This window comes from Anomaloglossus baeobatrachus, chromosome 7 (assembly GCF_048569485.1).
Source record: "Anomaloglossus baeobatrachus isolate aAnoBae1 chromosome 7, aAnoBae1.hap1, whole genome shotgun sequence".
In the NCBI taxonomy this organism is placed as follows: Eukaryota; Metazoa; Chordata; class Amphibia; order Anura; family Aromobatidae; genus Anomaloglossus; species Anomaloglossus baeobatrachus.
In genome coordinates, this window is record NC_134359.1 from 272,680,584 (window position 1) to 272,695,858 (window position 15,275).

General features: G+C 42.7%; 1 protein-coding gene across 2 annotated transcripts in view; it reads left to right on the forward strand.

Annotated features, from left to right (window-relative positions):
• Nucleotides 1–15,275, forward strand: part of RBBP6 (RB binding protein 6, ubiquitin ligase) — a 65,560-nt gene that overhangs the window by 9,742 nt on the left and 40,543 nt on the right. For both annotated transcript variants that reach the window (XM_075318133.1, XM_075318134.1), the window contains exons 2-4: nt 900–999; nt 2,697–2,733; nt 13,715–13,759. In XM_075318133.1, the coding sequence (XP_075174248.1) occupies nt 900–999; nt 2,697–2,733; nt 13,715–13,759 (182 nt within the window). The remainder of the gene's footprint in view (nt 1–899; nt 1,000–2,696; nt 2,734–13,714; nt 13,760–15,275) is intronic.

The following is a 15,275-nucleotide window of genomic DNA, read 5'->3' on the forward strand; positions in this document are numbered from 1 at the left end:
ACACTTGGACATATTTTTTTTTTTTTTTTTTTTCTCTTCGTGGTCAAGTGCCGATTAGATCTTCCTGCGTTTTTTGTAAGCTACAGATTGACACTTTGTTTTAGCCTGGAGAACCACTTTAAAAAAAAAAAAACCCAGACTTCTTTAGCTAGCTATGGTGATGGCAGGGAAGCATCTGCTGAGGCTTTCAGGCTTACTAAACCCTTGATCATCTGGTTAAAAATGAAGAACGCTGTGTGCTTAGTCTTTCTGCCAAGAAAATGGTATCAAATTTGTCAGTGTTTTGGTTGTTCTCTGTGTAACATGTTGAGGTGTTGTTACAGTAGCTGTGTACATTGCTCTACAGATTAAAGGGCGCCTCCAACTATTCGAGAACCCCTTAAATGCCAAATTGGCACCTATGAGAATATAAGCACATTCTCTCCTCCGGCAAGGACTGCCTGTCTCCTGGGGGTCACATAGCTTTTGACTTTTATTTGTTTTAAATGGTGCACAGTCATGGAGAATAAAGGCTTGTCCAAAACTTAGATATTGATGACCTAATCTTATTTTAGATCTAGGGTATTTCTGATCGGAGAGAGCCTGCCCCTCCCCACCGATCAGCGCATATACAAGGTTCTGCTCATCGAGCTGAACGAGCACAGCGCCATACACTGTGTAGTGGTTGTTCTCAGGAATTACAGCTCATCGGTCATTCACTTCAATGCGCACCGAGCTGCGATACCCAAGAGTGTATGGTGCTGTGTTTGATGGTGGGGGACCCCGTTATCAGACCCCAGCTATCTGATATTGGTGAACCAGGTCCTGGACAATTGAGCATTAGTCATTTCTTATAGTTCATAAAATCTTACCTGTGCGCCTCGGCCTCCATGTCTGACGTCTTTTTATTCGCCCTGTAGAGTACACAGATGAAACTGCTCTTATTCCCAAGAACTCGTCTGTCATTGTACGAAGAATCCCAATTGGAGGAGTAAAAACTGCAACCAAAACATATGTCATGTAAGTGCTGTACTGTGATCGCAATTTTGTACAGAAATGTAGTTGAGTAATGACTTCTGCAGGGTACACGTAGAACAGCCTCTCATTGTTTTCCTAAATGCTGTGTACATCGCTTTAGGCCGGCGGCTCCACTACATAATTGGGCTAGGTTCACATTTCCGTTGTTTTGCATCAGTCACATGCGTTGCTTGACGCTTGTGACTGATGCATTGTACAACGGATGACAAGAATAGAATTCATTGTCTGACTCCGTTGTAAAAGAGAGAACGATCAGCTGATCATTCACAATAGCCGGCTGGCTTTTGAGAGCGAACAGATGATCTCCCGGCGGCCGGCTAATGAGAGCGATCACTCACAGGAGCCGACCGCCGGGTGATCAGCTGATCGTTCGGCCGTCGAGAATGGGGGCGGAGTGCGGGGTGGTTGGAGCCAAGTGGGGCCATGGCGCTGAGGACCTCGGTGCCGGTGACTGCATGACTGGGGACAGGTGAGTGTGTGTGCGTGTGTACATGCGGAGTGCGGGAGGGGGCGAGGCAGAGTCGGGAAGTGTCGGGCCCCCTGCACACGTAGCCAGGGTAAATATCGGGTAACTAAGCAAAGCACTTTGCTTGGTTACCCGATATTTACCTTGGTTACGTGTGCAGGGAGCCAGAGAGAGAGCATGCGCAGCAAAATCCTACGGATTGCGCTGCTGAAAAAACGTTACAGGCTGCGTTCCTCCCGCCCGGCGGTCAGTCATTCCACAACTGATCAGTCGGGCGGAGGATGCAACGCAGCATCATCAGTCACAATCCGCCGCTCATACAAGTCTATGGGAACAACGGAATCCGCCAAACTGATTCCGTTGTTTTCCAGAGCCGCGGATTGTGACTGATAGAAATTGACGGAAATGTGACCCTAGCCTTAGTCACATGGTGAAGATTATGATATTACAATGAAACATTGCATCCGGTGACTCTCAGCAGTGTACCATGGTGGTACTGGCAGGTCGTGTGAATGGCGTAGGAGGGCAGATCCTGACATTACTTTTTAAATATTTTTTTGGCTGCGTGCCTCATCAAGCAAGGAGTTACTTTTGCAGGACCAAAATCTGTTGGGACTTTGGTGGACACTGGAAAAGGTACAAAAACTTGAAATGTCGATTGCTAGTGGGGTCCAGAGCAGCTTCTGTTTCATAGAGATGAATAGAGCATACGATTTATCATGATTTGTAACTTTACGCTCCATTCACACTCCTACTTGAAGACCATGCCGCTTTTATAGCCCCACTTAAGCGGGATTTTGTTTTTTTTTGTTTTTTTTCATCCCCCTGCCCCTGTCTTTTTATATTCTCCTTCTGGCGGCTTCACCTTCTATCGCTGCAGTTGGGTTTCCTGTGATTTGTGACCTTCCAACGGCTCCAGTGTTTTATGGAGCAACGGAGGTCACAGCACAATACAAGTCTATGAGAGCCTTGTTCTGGCTCTCATAGACTTGCAGTGAGTGCTTATGTTGTAACTTTTGATCTCTGAAGTTCCCGTTACAAGATGGAGCAGCGAGACCAAAACAGCATCGGTAAAAGGTAAAGCTACCAGACGGAGAGAGTATGTGACGGGGGGCTTAGAATTAAACACACTCTGGAGTGGTGCTTTAAAGTGTCTGAAATGTCTTTCTAAATGCTAATTTGCTTTTTCCTTTTCTCCCCATTTGCCTTCCAGAAGTCGCGCTGAGCCAGTGAGTGGACCGTCGAAATCAGTATGTAACCCCACAATCCCCTTTTTTTTCTTATACCTCTTTTTCTTCAGCCTTTTTATGCTGCGGGCTCTGACCCGCTGGTTATTTCCCCTTCCATTGCGGTTCTGTTAAACTTGCAAATTGTGAATACTATGTATTTGATCCACCGCCGAGCACTTTGTGTTAAAGTGCCACTGTATTTCATATTGAATGCTCAGCGCCCTCCTGTCACGCAGGACCTCGTGCCGTCTGTGTGATCGGTCACTTTTGTGAACATGATGTCATGTTCTGTTGTGGGGGTTTTTTTTAAGCTTTATTTTTTTTCTACTATTACCGTATTTGTACTGTTAACTGCAATAAAGTATTCCATGTGATTTGTAGTGTTTTTGCAGAGTATAAAAATGACATTTTTGCAAAGGATTGTTTATATACTGCCCTCACGTTTGTATGTTTAATGCTGCATACTCATGAATTGCCTTTTATATGAAATGTTCCTGTTGCCGTGTGACTATTAATATTCCACGTTTACACTCAATCTTTACCCGACACTGAAAAGCGTTGTTTTCCTGTCTTGATAATGCAACATGCATATATGTATAAATTACATTGCTCTTGTTGGTCAGTGATCTGCGTGTAGGGATAAAGCGTGGTCTCTTCTGTGTAGCCTAATTTATTTATTTTTTTTTGCCAAGGACAAAACAGGCTCCCCCCCCCCACAGCCGTGTACAGTAGTGCAGGACGTGATGGTTGTGATAATTGCATTGACTGACTGTTTCAGATAACAGCAGCTTGTTCTAGTTAGGAGTATGAACCAGGTCACATAGTACAGGGTAACATTTGCACTGATTTCTATTAGCCCCCCCATGGACTGTGGTCCTGGCACGTGTCACAGCTTTCTTCTCGCTCTGCATATCTGATCAGTATGCTGAATGGGCGCAAGGTGCAGGGAGCAGAGCGATCGATCCTTCATCGCTTCCCCTCCTTTTGCCCTATTTGCAGAAACTTAAAGGTTCTACGATCTTTAACCCCTTAACGACCCATGACGTACTGGGTACGTCATGGATTGTCACGATCATAAACAGCTGACATGTGTGCCTGCAAGTTACAAGTGGAATCCTGTTCCACCCGCAACTTTTAACCACTTACATCTCGCTGACAAAATCTGGCAGCAAGATCTATATGCACGCGGCCATTACTTTTACTTACCGCCGCCCCCCCCCCACCGGAAGTCACATGCGTGATCACGTGACTTCTGGTGGTTGCCATGGGTAGCACAGGATCATGTGATGACGCCTGTAGCTAACATGAGTCAATTTCTCTCAGTGCCAGCATTGAGAGTAAAGCACCATATCTGCAGATCTGAGCTCTCTAACTGTGATCTGAAGATATGGCAGAGCGATCGGATTGCTGATCCATGTAGTCCCCTAAGGGTACTAGTAAAATAAAAAAAGTAAAAAAAACCTACGTTCAAATCATCCCCCTTTGTCCCATTGAAAATTAAAGCGTTAAAAAAAAAAATAATATATACACATTTGGTATTGCCACGTTCAGAAATGCCCGATCTATCAAAATATAAAATCAATTAATCTGATCAGTAAACTGCGTAGCGGCAAAAAAAATTCCAAACGCCAAAAATTACGTTTGTTGGTCGTTGCAAGTTTTGCACAAAATGCAATAACAGGCGATCAAAACGTAGCATCTGCGCAAAAATGGTACCATTAAAAACGTCAGCTCGAGACGCTAAAAATAAGCAGCCACTGAGCCATAGATCCCGAAAAATGAGAGCGCTACGGGTTTCGGAAAATGGCACAAAACGTGTTTTGTTTTTTTTTTACAAACTTGTGAATTTTTGTAACCCCTTAGATACAAGTAAACCTATACATGTTTGTCTACAAACTCGCACCGACCTCAGGCGTCACACCCACACATCAGTTTTACCATATAGTGAACATGGTGAATAAAATATCCCAAAAACTATTGTGCCATCACTTTTTTTTTCTTCAGTTTTTCCACACTTGGAATTTTTTTTGCTGTTTTCCAGTACACTATATGGTAAAACTTATGGTTTCATTTAAAAGTACAACTCGTCCTGCAAAAAACAAGCCCTCATATGGCAAGATTGACGGAAAAATAAAAAAGTTACGGCTCTCGGAAGAAGGAGAGCAAAAAAACACAAAACAGAAAATGCCCAGAGGCTGAAAGGGTTACACTTCTTTTTTTTTTTTTTTTTCCCCTTCCCATCTTGGATAAACAGATTTGCTGCCCCCCAAAAATAGAGCTTTAATCTAAATATTCTGGATTTGGAAACTTTCTTTTGGGAAGGGGGGGATAGGATACCACTTGTGGCTGAGTAAACACAATCAGGTCCCAATAAGGCATGCAGCCCTAGTCTAGCCTCAAATCTGTTGACTTATCAGTGTGAACAGAGGCCTGCAGATAATTATTGTGCCGCCAGCTGCAATTCCCAAACTGTATAGAATGACTGCAGAGCTTTCACTTGTACATGGACTTAGCAGTCTTGACTTATTTGGTTTTCTCTTGCAAACAGTATTTAGAGAGGACCAACCACCAGGATTTTCCTATATAACCTAAAGCCAGTGCTATACTTGCACTATCATGCTGATTCTATCCATACCTTTAGTTGTGAGATCGGATGTATAGATTCTGAAATATAGGCAAGTAAAGTTTGTTTAATGCACTGTTGTTTGATAGCAGCTACTAGGTGGGTCGGGTTTTGATAGTTATTCCCTCCCCTGTCTGCTGCCTGTCCTTCCTTCCTCCACTTGTAATAAGAGACGGGTAGGAAGGACAGCCAACAGACACGGGTGGGAATAACTAGCAAAACCTGACACGCCTATTAGATATTCTGCTGCACCTATCAATCAAATAACAGTGCATTTCACAGACTTCACTTGCCTGCATTTCAGAAACTATACCTTCGATCTCACAACTAAAGGTATGTATAGAATCAGCATGATAGTGTCAAGGTAGAGATTTTGGGTAAAGATAGCTAATGGTATCTTCATTTGGGATATGCAGAGGCCGGTGCCGTATTAGCTGTATATCAGTGCCGATATTAATGAATCAGACAATGACCACACAGACATGTTCTCTCATTGAGCCAGCGTCACCAACTAACTCGTGTATTTGGGGAAAAAAACTTAATTATACAGAAGGCCCCTTCGGCCTTGAAAATAAAACAGAGTTTAAGGGAGTGTTCCACTCCTCAATTTCTCTCAGCATATTGTAAAACACATCTTTGTTCTTTGTACATTCTTTCTGTGTGAACACTACTTATAACACTTTTACTCATCTTTAGAAAACTTCCATTATTTGTACATCTGTTCACTTATCCTTGGTAACCCCTTCTTGACTATACAGCTTAGAATTATATTATGGGTCTATGCGATGGCTACATAGACACAGATAATTATGCAACTACATCTACATTTTGATTATTTATATACACAGATATTCTTATTATGTTTGAACAAACAGGCTACAGCTCAGGCCACCTCCACAATAGTACCAGTATAGCACTGGCTTTAGTTTACGTAGGTTTTAAAACTGGAAATGTTGCCATTAGAGACGTTTAATGGTGTTGATCTCTACTCGGACTTCTCCCTTCCCAATCTGTTTCCCGCTTGTAAGGCTAGTTTCACACTTGGGTTGGACGGCTTCCGTAGCATTGCGTTGTGTTACGGATGCAACGGATGCGTTGCATATAGTGGCACAATGGATGCTACGGATTGTACAAAACAACGGAAAGCTGGTTTTTTTTTTTGTTTTTTTTTTTTTAATTTTTTTTCTTTACAGTTTTACCGGCAGCAGACTATTGTGAACGATCAGCTGATCGCTCTCAATAGCTGGCGGTCGGTGGCTCAGCTGAGCGCTGTCACTTGCCGGCGGCCGGGCATGCCGGCGGGCGAGCGCTCAGCTGAGCGCTGTCACTTGCCGGCGGCCGGGCATGCCGGCGGGCGAGCGCTCAGCTGAGCGCTGTCACTTGCCGGCGGCCGGGCATGCCGGCGGGCGAGCGCTCAGCTGAGCGCTGTCACTTGCCGGCGGCCGGGCATGCCGGCGGGCGAGCGCTGTCACTTGCCGGGCATGCCGGCGGGCGAGCGCTCGGCTGAGCGCTGTCACTTGCCGGTGGCCGGGCATGCCGATGGGCGAGCGCTCAGCTGAACGTTCGGCCACTGCGAGACAAAATAAAGTTTTTGATTTAAAAAAAAAAGCGCATGCGCAGTGAAATCCTAAGGATTCCGCTGCTCAAAACAACGTTACATGCTGCGTTCCTCCTGCTGGGCGGAAGCAACGGAGCGTCGCCCAGCGGAAGCAACGCAGGTCCTTTTGGCACAATCCGTCACCCATACAAGTCTATGGGAAACAGCGGAATCCGTTAACGGATTCCGCTGTTTTCCATAAGGGCGGATTGTAACGGAAGGAAAACACAAGTGTGAAAGTACCCTAAAACACATTTCTGGCGCTGTTCCAGCGGTGTTGTCATGATCCCTCTCGGGAATCCTGTGAGATTGTTACATCGCACAATTACTACTTCCGCATCGCCATCCCCCCCCTTCGGGCAAGTCACATGTGAGATGTGGAAAGGCGGGGAGATCAAAGTGGTCACAGACTCGCAGGGATCACGTAACGCAATAATCTTGTGACCACACTGCTGGAACAGCACCAGAAGTATATGCTGTTTTACACGGTGGAAACCTGAATTGAGAAGGGCTTGTCTGAGTACTGGACAATCCCCTTTTAAAGACCTATGAAAAGCAAGGCTGTAGAGAGGACACCTTTTGCATATCAAATTGATTAAAATTGGATTTTTATAGATTAGTTTCTCAGGTCTTGGGAGGCTAAAGCCCGTTAAACCAAACCAGTTCTCACATGCACCATAATGTGAGTTTTTCTTACACAGATTGTGCATCACAGAGCTGATAATTCCTCTTATTCTCTGTGTAAATGTGTTATCACACTACAGAGATGGGGAGCGATGGGATTCAATGGCTGAGATACTAGTCACAACCCATGCCAGAGACGCCAACTGTAGACTTGTCCTTAATAACCAGTTTGCCTTCAGCTCAGTCATCAGCATTCTCCTGGGAATTATGGAGATCTATAGGTGGACAATCTCTGACCCTTGATGATTGTCGTTATCCTGGCGTGGACACCCTCATTAGCAGCTGTAATTTCCTAATGCTCCTTGCCATTGACCTTTTGTCAGTTTTGGTCACCTGGAATGTAATGGGGTGTAAGGGTTGTCCAGTGAAGATGCAGTATCACCTATATACAGGGTGGGTGATAACTTTAGTGGGGGTCGGACAGGTGGGACTTGCAGTGATGGGCAAAATGGAGAGCAGTTCCCATATCTGACCCATTCATTCTCTATGGTGAAAGCCAAGTGCAACCCTCGGCAGCCCCACAGGGAATGAACACAGTGGGCCCTACTGTCCGTTCTAATGGGGATAAAAATGCCTCACTCTGCTCTGCTGGGGTCAGATCCCCACTGACGTTATTTATCCCGTGGATATGTAATAGTCACTGGAGCACTCACTCCATTAATAGGAAGATGTGTCCAAACCTTTTTTGCTTATTTTCTTATCTGTTAATTTTGCTCCTTTTAATCTGCCGCAGTTTGCTGTTCCCAGATACTGATTACTCTGATACCAAAAACAAATAAACGAGAGCAAAATTAGAAAACATAGCAACTTTGTGTAAAAAAAAAAAAAATAAAAACAAAAAAAAAACAAAACACCGCCTGTCTATGGGTTTTACCCGATGTTGGAGCTCTGCTCCATTGAAGTGAATAGGGCTGAGTTGCAAAATTACAATTGTGGCACTTGGGAAAAATAATCCTGCTTTCTTTACAAAATCTGGATAGTTCTTTTTTTAATGACCAGCAAACTAGATCTGGGTTTCTTCAGAGTCCTGCGGTGCTTGTTCTGATGTTATGCACAATTGGAGGGGGGGGGAAATCATGTACGAAATGAGAGGTCAGGATGTTATTCATTGGGCTGCAGGGGGGACAGTTGTGCCCCCAAACCTCCTAGTGAAGAGACAGGTAAATTACTCTCCACTATTGATTAAAACACTGTTTTCAGTGGGGAGAGAGTAGTAAAGGGTTGCTATCTCTGGCTCTTCCACTGCCATGCCCTAGTGTCGTCCTGTCAGGGAGGGGTTGGCAGCCCCCCATATAAATCAGATGGTTGGCCAGTATTGGCTAGCCAGTCTGTGGGGGGAGGGGGGGCATAAATGCCGCAACTATACATTGTATCAATTGGATATTGGAAGGAACAATATCCTTTCCATACGTAAATCCCTCGCGGTGCCACATTGTGCTTTCAAAGTCACCAAGACTTTTCATGTTGCAATATTTAATTTTTTTTTTTCTACTTGGGCCATTGGGGTTTCATATGGCCTCAGTATATTATGTCCTACTTAAAGGGGACGTCTTTTTTTTTTTTTTTTTTTTTTTTTTTTTTTTTTTGCTAAAATTAAGCAACTCTTTAGTATACCGCTTATTAAAAATCCTTTACATTTTCAAGAACGGGAAGTATTTTTATTTATAGTTTATGGTTGTTGCCATAGTTACAAGTCACCTCTGCAATCTGTAAGAAGTGGCTGGTTCCCTAGGCCAGGAGTGCAGTGCTTACAAGCTTGCAATCTCTAGATCCGGCAGAGCTCTGTGTCCCTGCGCTCCTTCAATGCTGTAGCCGGTAGGCATGTCATCCGTTCAATCCAGAACACCGTGTAGAAGACCCCTTTAATGGATGCCTAGAGTCCAGCTGTGTGACGATCACCTGGATACCCCAAGTTAGAGCCGTCAGTCCAGGCCATAACCCCGATATAGTGCACCTGCTCCACTACAGTGTATATAACCAGTGTCTGTACAGCTGAATTCCTAGTCCTTCCCTCTCAGGTCTCTGCATATTTCTGATGACTTCTGTATGTTTAATCCTGATGGTCCTCACAATACAAGTCTATATTTGTATTGCTTTTATGATATAGTATTAAGAAACGTTATTTGTAATTTTTTATTTTTTTTGTCCCAGTTTTGCCATTGATTTAACCTGTTGACCTGAGTGGTTATTGTATATGACGGTTCCTATGCAGTTCTGTTCCCTACTTTTTTCATTTTAAGTTTTCTTTTTTGTTAGCATGTGTATTTAATGAGTCACATGTTTTATAAAGAAAAAAAAATAAAAATTACTATTGTTTTAGCCATTTGTGTTCCTGGAATGTCTTGAGAGTAACTGCAGCGATTCTGTCCTTGTTTTCTTCCATTGTTTCTGCTAATGATTTACTGTGACAACCACATCGGGCACGTCGTCATCAGCGGACTCCGGGCCGGTGTCCGCACGGTCATTGATTGTGGGACGGTTTCAGACGCGCTGGAATGGAGACCAATCTTTTTTTTATTTTTATTTAAATATATGCCAATTATGATGTATGTCTCTAAAGCGCACCAATCACCAGGATTTTCCTATATAAACTAAAGCCAGTGCTATACTGGCACATCAGTCTGATTCTATACATAACTTTAGTTGTCAGCTCGGATGTATAGGTTTTGAACCACAAGCAAGTAAAACTTGTAAAATGAACAGTTTTTTGATTGACAGCAGCTAATAGCTGGGGTGGGGTTTGATAGTGATTCCCACCCCCCCTGCCTGTTCCTCCCCCTATCTATTATTTATGCTAAATATATTGGCGGTTTACTAATGGTTGTGGCTATAAATCATGCTGGCTTGAAGGACCTTGTTGATGTCAAAGCCATGTGACCAGAAGGGGCGGGCCTTAGCCAACATAGCTGATACCAGGAAGTAACATTATTTTTCTGTTGGTTGAGGCCCCGCCCCTTCTGGTCACATAGGTATGACATCAGCAAGGTCCTTTCAGCCACCATGATTGATGGCTACAACCTTCTATAATGGAATTAACATAAATGGGGGTAGGACGGTCAGGCAGGGGGGGCAGCAATCACTATGAATACCAAAAACTTCATTTTACAAGCTTTTTACTTGTATTTTAAAACCTATACATCTGAGCTGACCACTAAAGGTGTGTGTATAGCATCAGCATGATGGTGCCTGTATAGCGCTGGCTTTAGTTTATATAGTTAAATCCTGGTGATTGGTGCGCTTTAAATTGATTGATCACCAGGTTTATATATTGCCCCATATGTGGGTAATGTAAAGTGGGTCAGATACTAACAGTGTATCACTCATTGGGCTCGTTGCTGTAATTTTGATCGGCAGCTGAAACCGCAGAGTGCAAATCCTGCTGATCCGAAGGTCACATGACTTTATTTCCAGATTGTCCAGCCATCTATAGCCGCCCGTACTTGTCCTAATGATGAGCTTGTGCTGTGTAATCCTTCATATCAGTAACTGTCAGCAGAGAATGACTGTTCAAACCAAGCACATGTGCTCGGTGCACCATGGCGAAGCTAAGTATTTAGGTGCACCTTCCCACCTGCTTGTTTTCCATCTATCTCCACCCTTCTCTGGCTGTATGAAGCTATAGCTGTCAAAGAGGTGGGAAGTGGAGATATAGGGAAGGTGCACTTAAATATTTGGCTCCGTCATGGTGCACAGAGTGCCTGTGCTTGGTTTGAACAGTTATTCTGTGCCGACAGTCACTTTAATGCATCCTGGATAGCCCTTCTATTGTAGCCAGGGGCAATCCCAACGGCAGTTCTGGCTAACCAGAGCTTACGGATATGGAGGAATAGTAGAGCTGACTATCAAAATTACAGTTAAAAATAAGTGACTCTATATTAGTACCCTCATATAGGGCATCATAAAACCTGATGCTGTCTACTGTTCCGATCAGTCCTTGTGCCCAGAGCACATATGGCGGCACAGTTATAGACGGCAGCGCTCGCTGTCGGTCCCATAGACAGGCACTGCTGCCTCTTTGTGATCGATCATCAACTTGTCACTTGTGCTATGACCCGGTGATGTTATGATGGGACAAACCCTTTTAATATTAGACCTGCTTGCACAAAATCAGATGGCAATGTAAGCAAATTTGTCAGCACCTCTTGTGAACCCATCCTTGCCTGTAGCAGCTCCACCAAAGGGGCTTATCACATTTACATGTGTAGACTGGATCATCACGCTATGGGCACCTGCACATTACAGCTCCATGTATGAGCCTTTTAAATTGGGGCATGTTTCTTAATATCCGAGGAGACTTTCCTCCCCTTAAAGGATGCTGTCTTGGCACGGCTCGCGCCTGGGGTGGCACTGTCCATACGGATGAGCCTTCACATGAATTCCGTCATATACCCTCAATGGCAGAATTGCTCCCACTGCGAGTCTGGTCCGAGGCTGGGTGGACGGTTTGCTTTATGGCACTCGCAGCAGGAGGAATTGTTATTGTGAGTAAATGGCAGATGAAGCAGGAAGATTCCCCGAGATGATTGCATTACATGACACTACATTCATCACACAAGCATATTATAGCCCCTATTAAGCGATGTGGTCTGATCGGTCCATGCTTAGCCATATTGATTGGAGGAGGTAATAAGCCGCTTTCAGACTTGTTGCAGCAACTTATCCTCAATGACATCCAACGATTCTTCTATCCATTTGCCCCCAAACATCAGTTATTGGATAATCCTGATAAAAACGGTAGTTTTGACAAATTTTCTCTAGTGCCTTGTAGAAATTATTTTTAATTTATTTTTTTTATTTCATTTTTTTTTTTTTTTGTTCATGGAACAATTAAAAGCCTTGGTCAGACTAGTATTTTCAGTTCATGTAGCCTATTTTCTAGTCTACACAACCAGTTTTCACATGGTCTACTTGGAGGGGGGGGGCGGTGGAAGGAAGGTTAAAAAAAAAAAAAATAAAACACTGCAACATGTAGTATTCTAGTTGTCGTTTTTGTTTTTTTTTTTTTTGTTTTCCCTACCAATATATTTTTATGTAATTGCTGTCCATTCTTGCACACATCCATGGATGTGCGGCCGAGCTGCAATTGATAGAAGTCACTGTCCCAATATATATATATATATATATATATATATATATATATATATAATATATATATACACCAATGGCCCGTTTCATCTTCAGGCCTAATCCCAACCAATACATCTAGATGCTGTTTTTTGTTTTGGGTTTTTTTTTTTTTTTTGCTTTTCTTTTGGCTTGGTCAAAGCTACACCCTAATAAAATATATAAAACCGTCCTTGCTGAGTACAACTTTTTTTATTTATTTTTTTTTTACAACTTTTTCTTTATCTGATATAAAGTAGATTATTTCTAAATAAAGGTTGAAATCTCTGAATTTGTGCTCTATTAAATCAAACTTTCTACACATGGTAGTGTTAGGACTGTGTAGAAGCTTGTCTCACAACCAAATATATTTTTGGGTAGGGGGCAGAATCTATTAGTCACGAGAAATCTAAAGTAGTAGCCTATTGAAATCAGGCTGGAGGTGCACTGGAGGGGCGTGTTGGTTCACTGGGGGCATGTTGGTGCACATGCACTGACACTCGCGCCCCCCCTGTTGACTGACATGCCCCAATGCACATCCAGCCTGATTTGCATATACGGTAGCTTTTACTTTCCATTTCTCAAAACGGGCACATCATATCTCTACAAAGGTATTTCTATAGGGTGAGAGGCGCCTATACAACCATATGCCTTCTAAAACAACATCCCTGTCACATACACCCAATGTACCTACACCTGCAGGCAGTGTTATCTCTTTCCGTGTATGATTAATAGAAATACATCTGACATTTATAAGTTTATTTTCTGTGCAACGGAGGTTCAAATATGTAAAAAAAGTCATTTTTTTTTATTTTGGAATTGTTCCTATAATCTGATATATTTAATCACTGTATGCCATTGCGTTCCTATGTGAATATTCACGGTAACCTATTGCTGTAAAACTTTTTTTTTTTTTTGCTTTCATTGAATGTTTTGGTTTTTTTTTTCTTTTTTTGTTTTTTAATATTTGAACGTTTTTAATTTTCCATAAACAGATTGATGACGCTTCTGCATCTATATCTCTGGCCCAGCTTGCTAAGGTATATGTATATATATATATATTACTGATCACTTGATTTTACAGCCTTTGTCATTTTGTGTTATATGGAATTTCCTTGTGTAAAACGGTCCAGGTTTTTTTATTTTGCGTTTAAAAAATATATATATTTGTCAAATACGATATAACCAACGGAGAAGAATCCGAAGTGTTCTTCACACGAAGATATCGGCCTTTTTTGCATTTTTTTTAAATATTTTTTTGAATATTTTTATACTCCTTATTTTTCTGAGCTTTGAAGACTTTCCTCCGAGGAAGAGAATATGGTTTGGCGTTGGGCACTGCCGGACTTTACCCCTTTCTTGAGCTATGATGGGACGTTCGCCATCTCTGGTTCCTCGTGTCTTACTGTGGAGTGCTAGAATTGTCATTACTGGAATACACGTCAATCCTCCATCTTTAATTTTTACTAATTGGCGGCTATTTTTGTAATTTGGTTTTTGCGCTTATAATCTGTGATCCTTGTATTATGCTTATGACTTATTTTTTATGGTAAATATATGTATGATGATGCATAAAAAAAATGGCCTCATGTTGAACGGTCATGACCCGTAAATGTACAATTTTTTTATCGATTGTAATAAAAAACAATTGAACAGTTTGCTTGTTTTGTGAGTGAGTGCAGAGCCCATCCGCTGTGTGACGCTGCCAATGGAACGGGCCATACGAACCCATAGCCACGGGCCGCCATGACCAGCCACTAAACCAGTCCACCCCATCAAGTCGCTGGGAGCTAGTCCATGTTTATACCTGTTATAAAAAAAAAAAAAATATCCCAAAGTGATGGAAAGTTTGTACGATCATTTATAATGTGGAGAGGCTACAGGAATCCGTCTTCAATTAATTTTATTTTTTTGAGCCACTTTACAGAATTCATTACTAGGTAGCTCAACTGGCAACCCCTAATAAATCCACTAACAAAATCCATAGGTGCTTTAAAAAGGAACGGTCACAAATTTTAATTGTTTTTTTTTCGTCCCCCAAACTCCTCCTCCCCACGTGGTGTAAATGCCGCTGTTCTTCTGATTCCAGTGATGTTTTTCTTGTGTTCCTGTGCCCCTGCGTTCCTGAGATATGACCTCCTCTTCCCTGTATATAAATCTAGTCTTGTTAGCCAACTGGGTGTGGTCCTGACTTCTTTGCGGGAGTCTTAGGGCCACGCCTATTTTGTGTATGTGAAAAAGAAGGCATTATCTCTGGAACAGAGAGGCGTAGAAATAAAAGAAAAACTACGTCTGATTCAGGGGAACGGCAGCATTTAGACTGGGTGTGCAAATACATATTTGTGGTAAGTGGAAGTTAACCCCTTTAATACTAGAAGTCCCAGAAATTTCGAGCTCCATAGAGTTCCAATGGTAGAAATGTTAAATGACCCCTCTCTGGGACTTCTAGTGTTAACACTAGAAGTCCCAGAGAGGGGTCATTTAACATTTCTACCATTGGAACCCTATGGAGCTCGAAATTTCTGGGACTTCTAGTGTTAAAGCGGGAACTTCCAC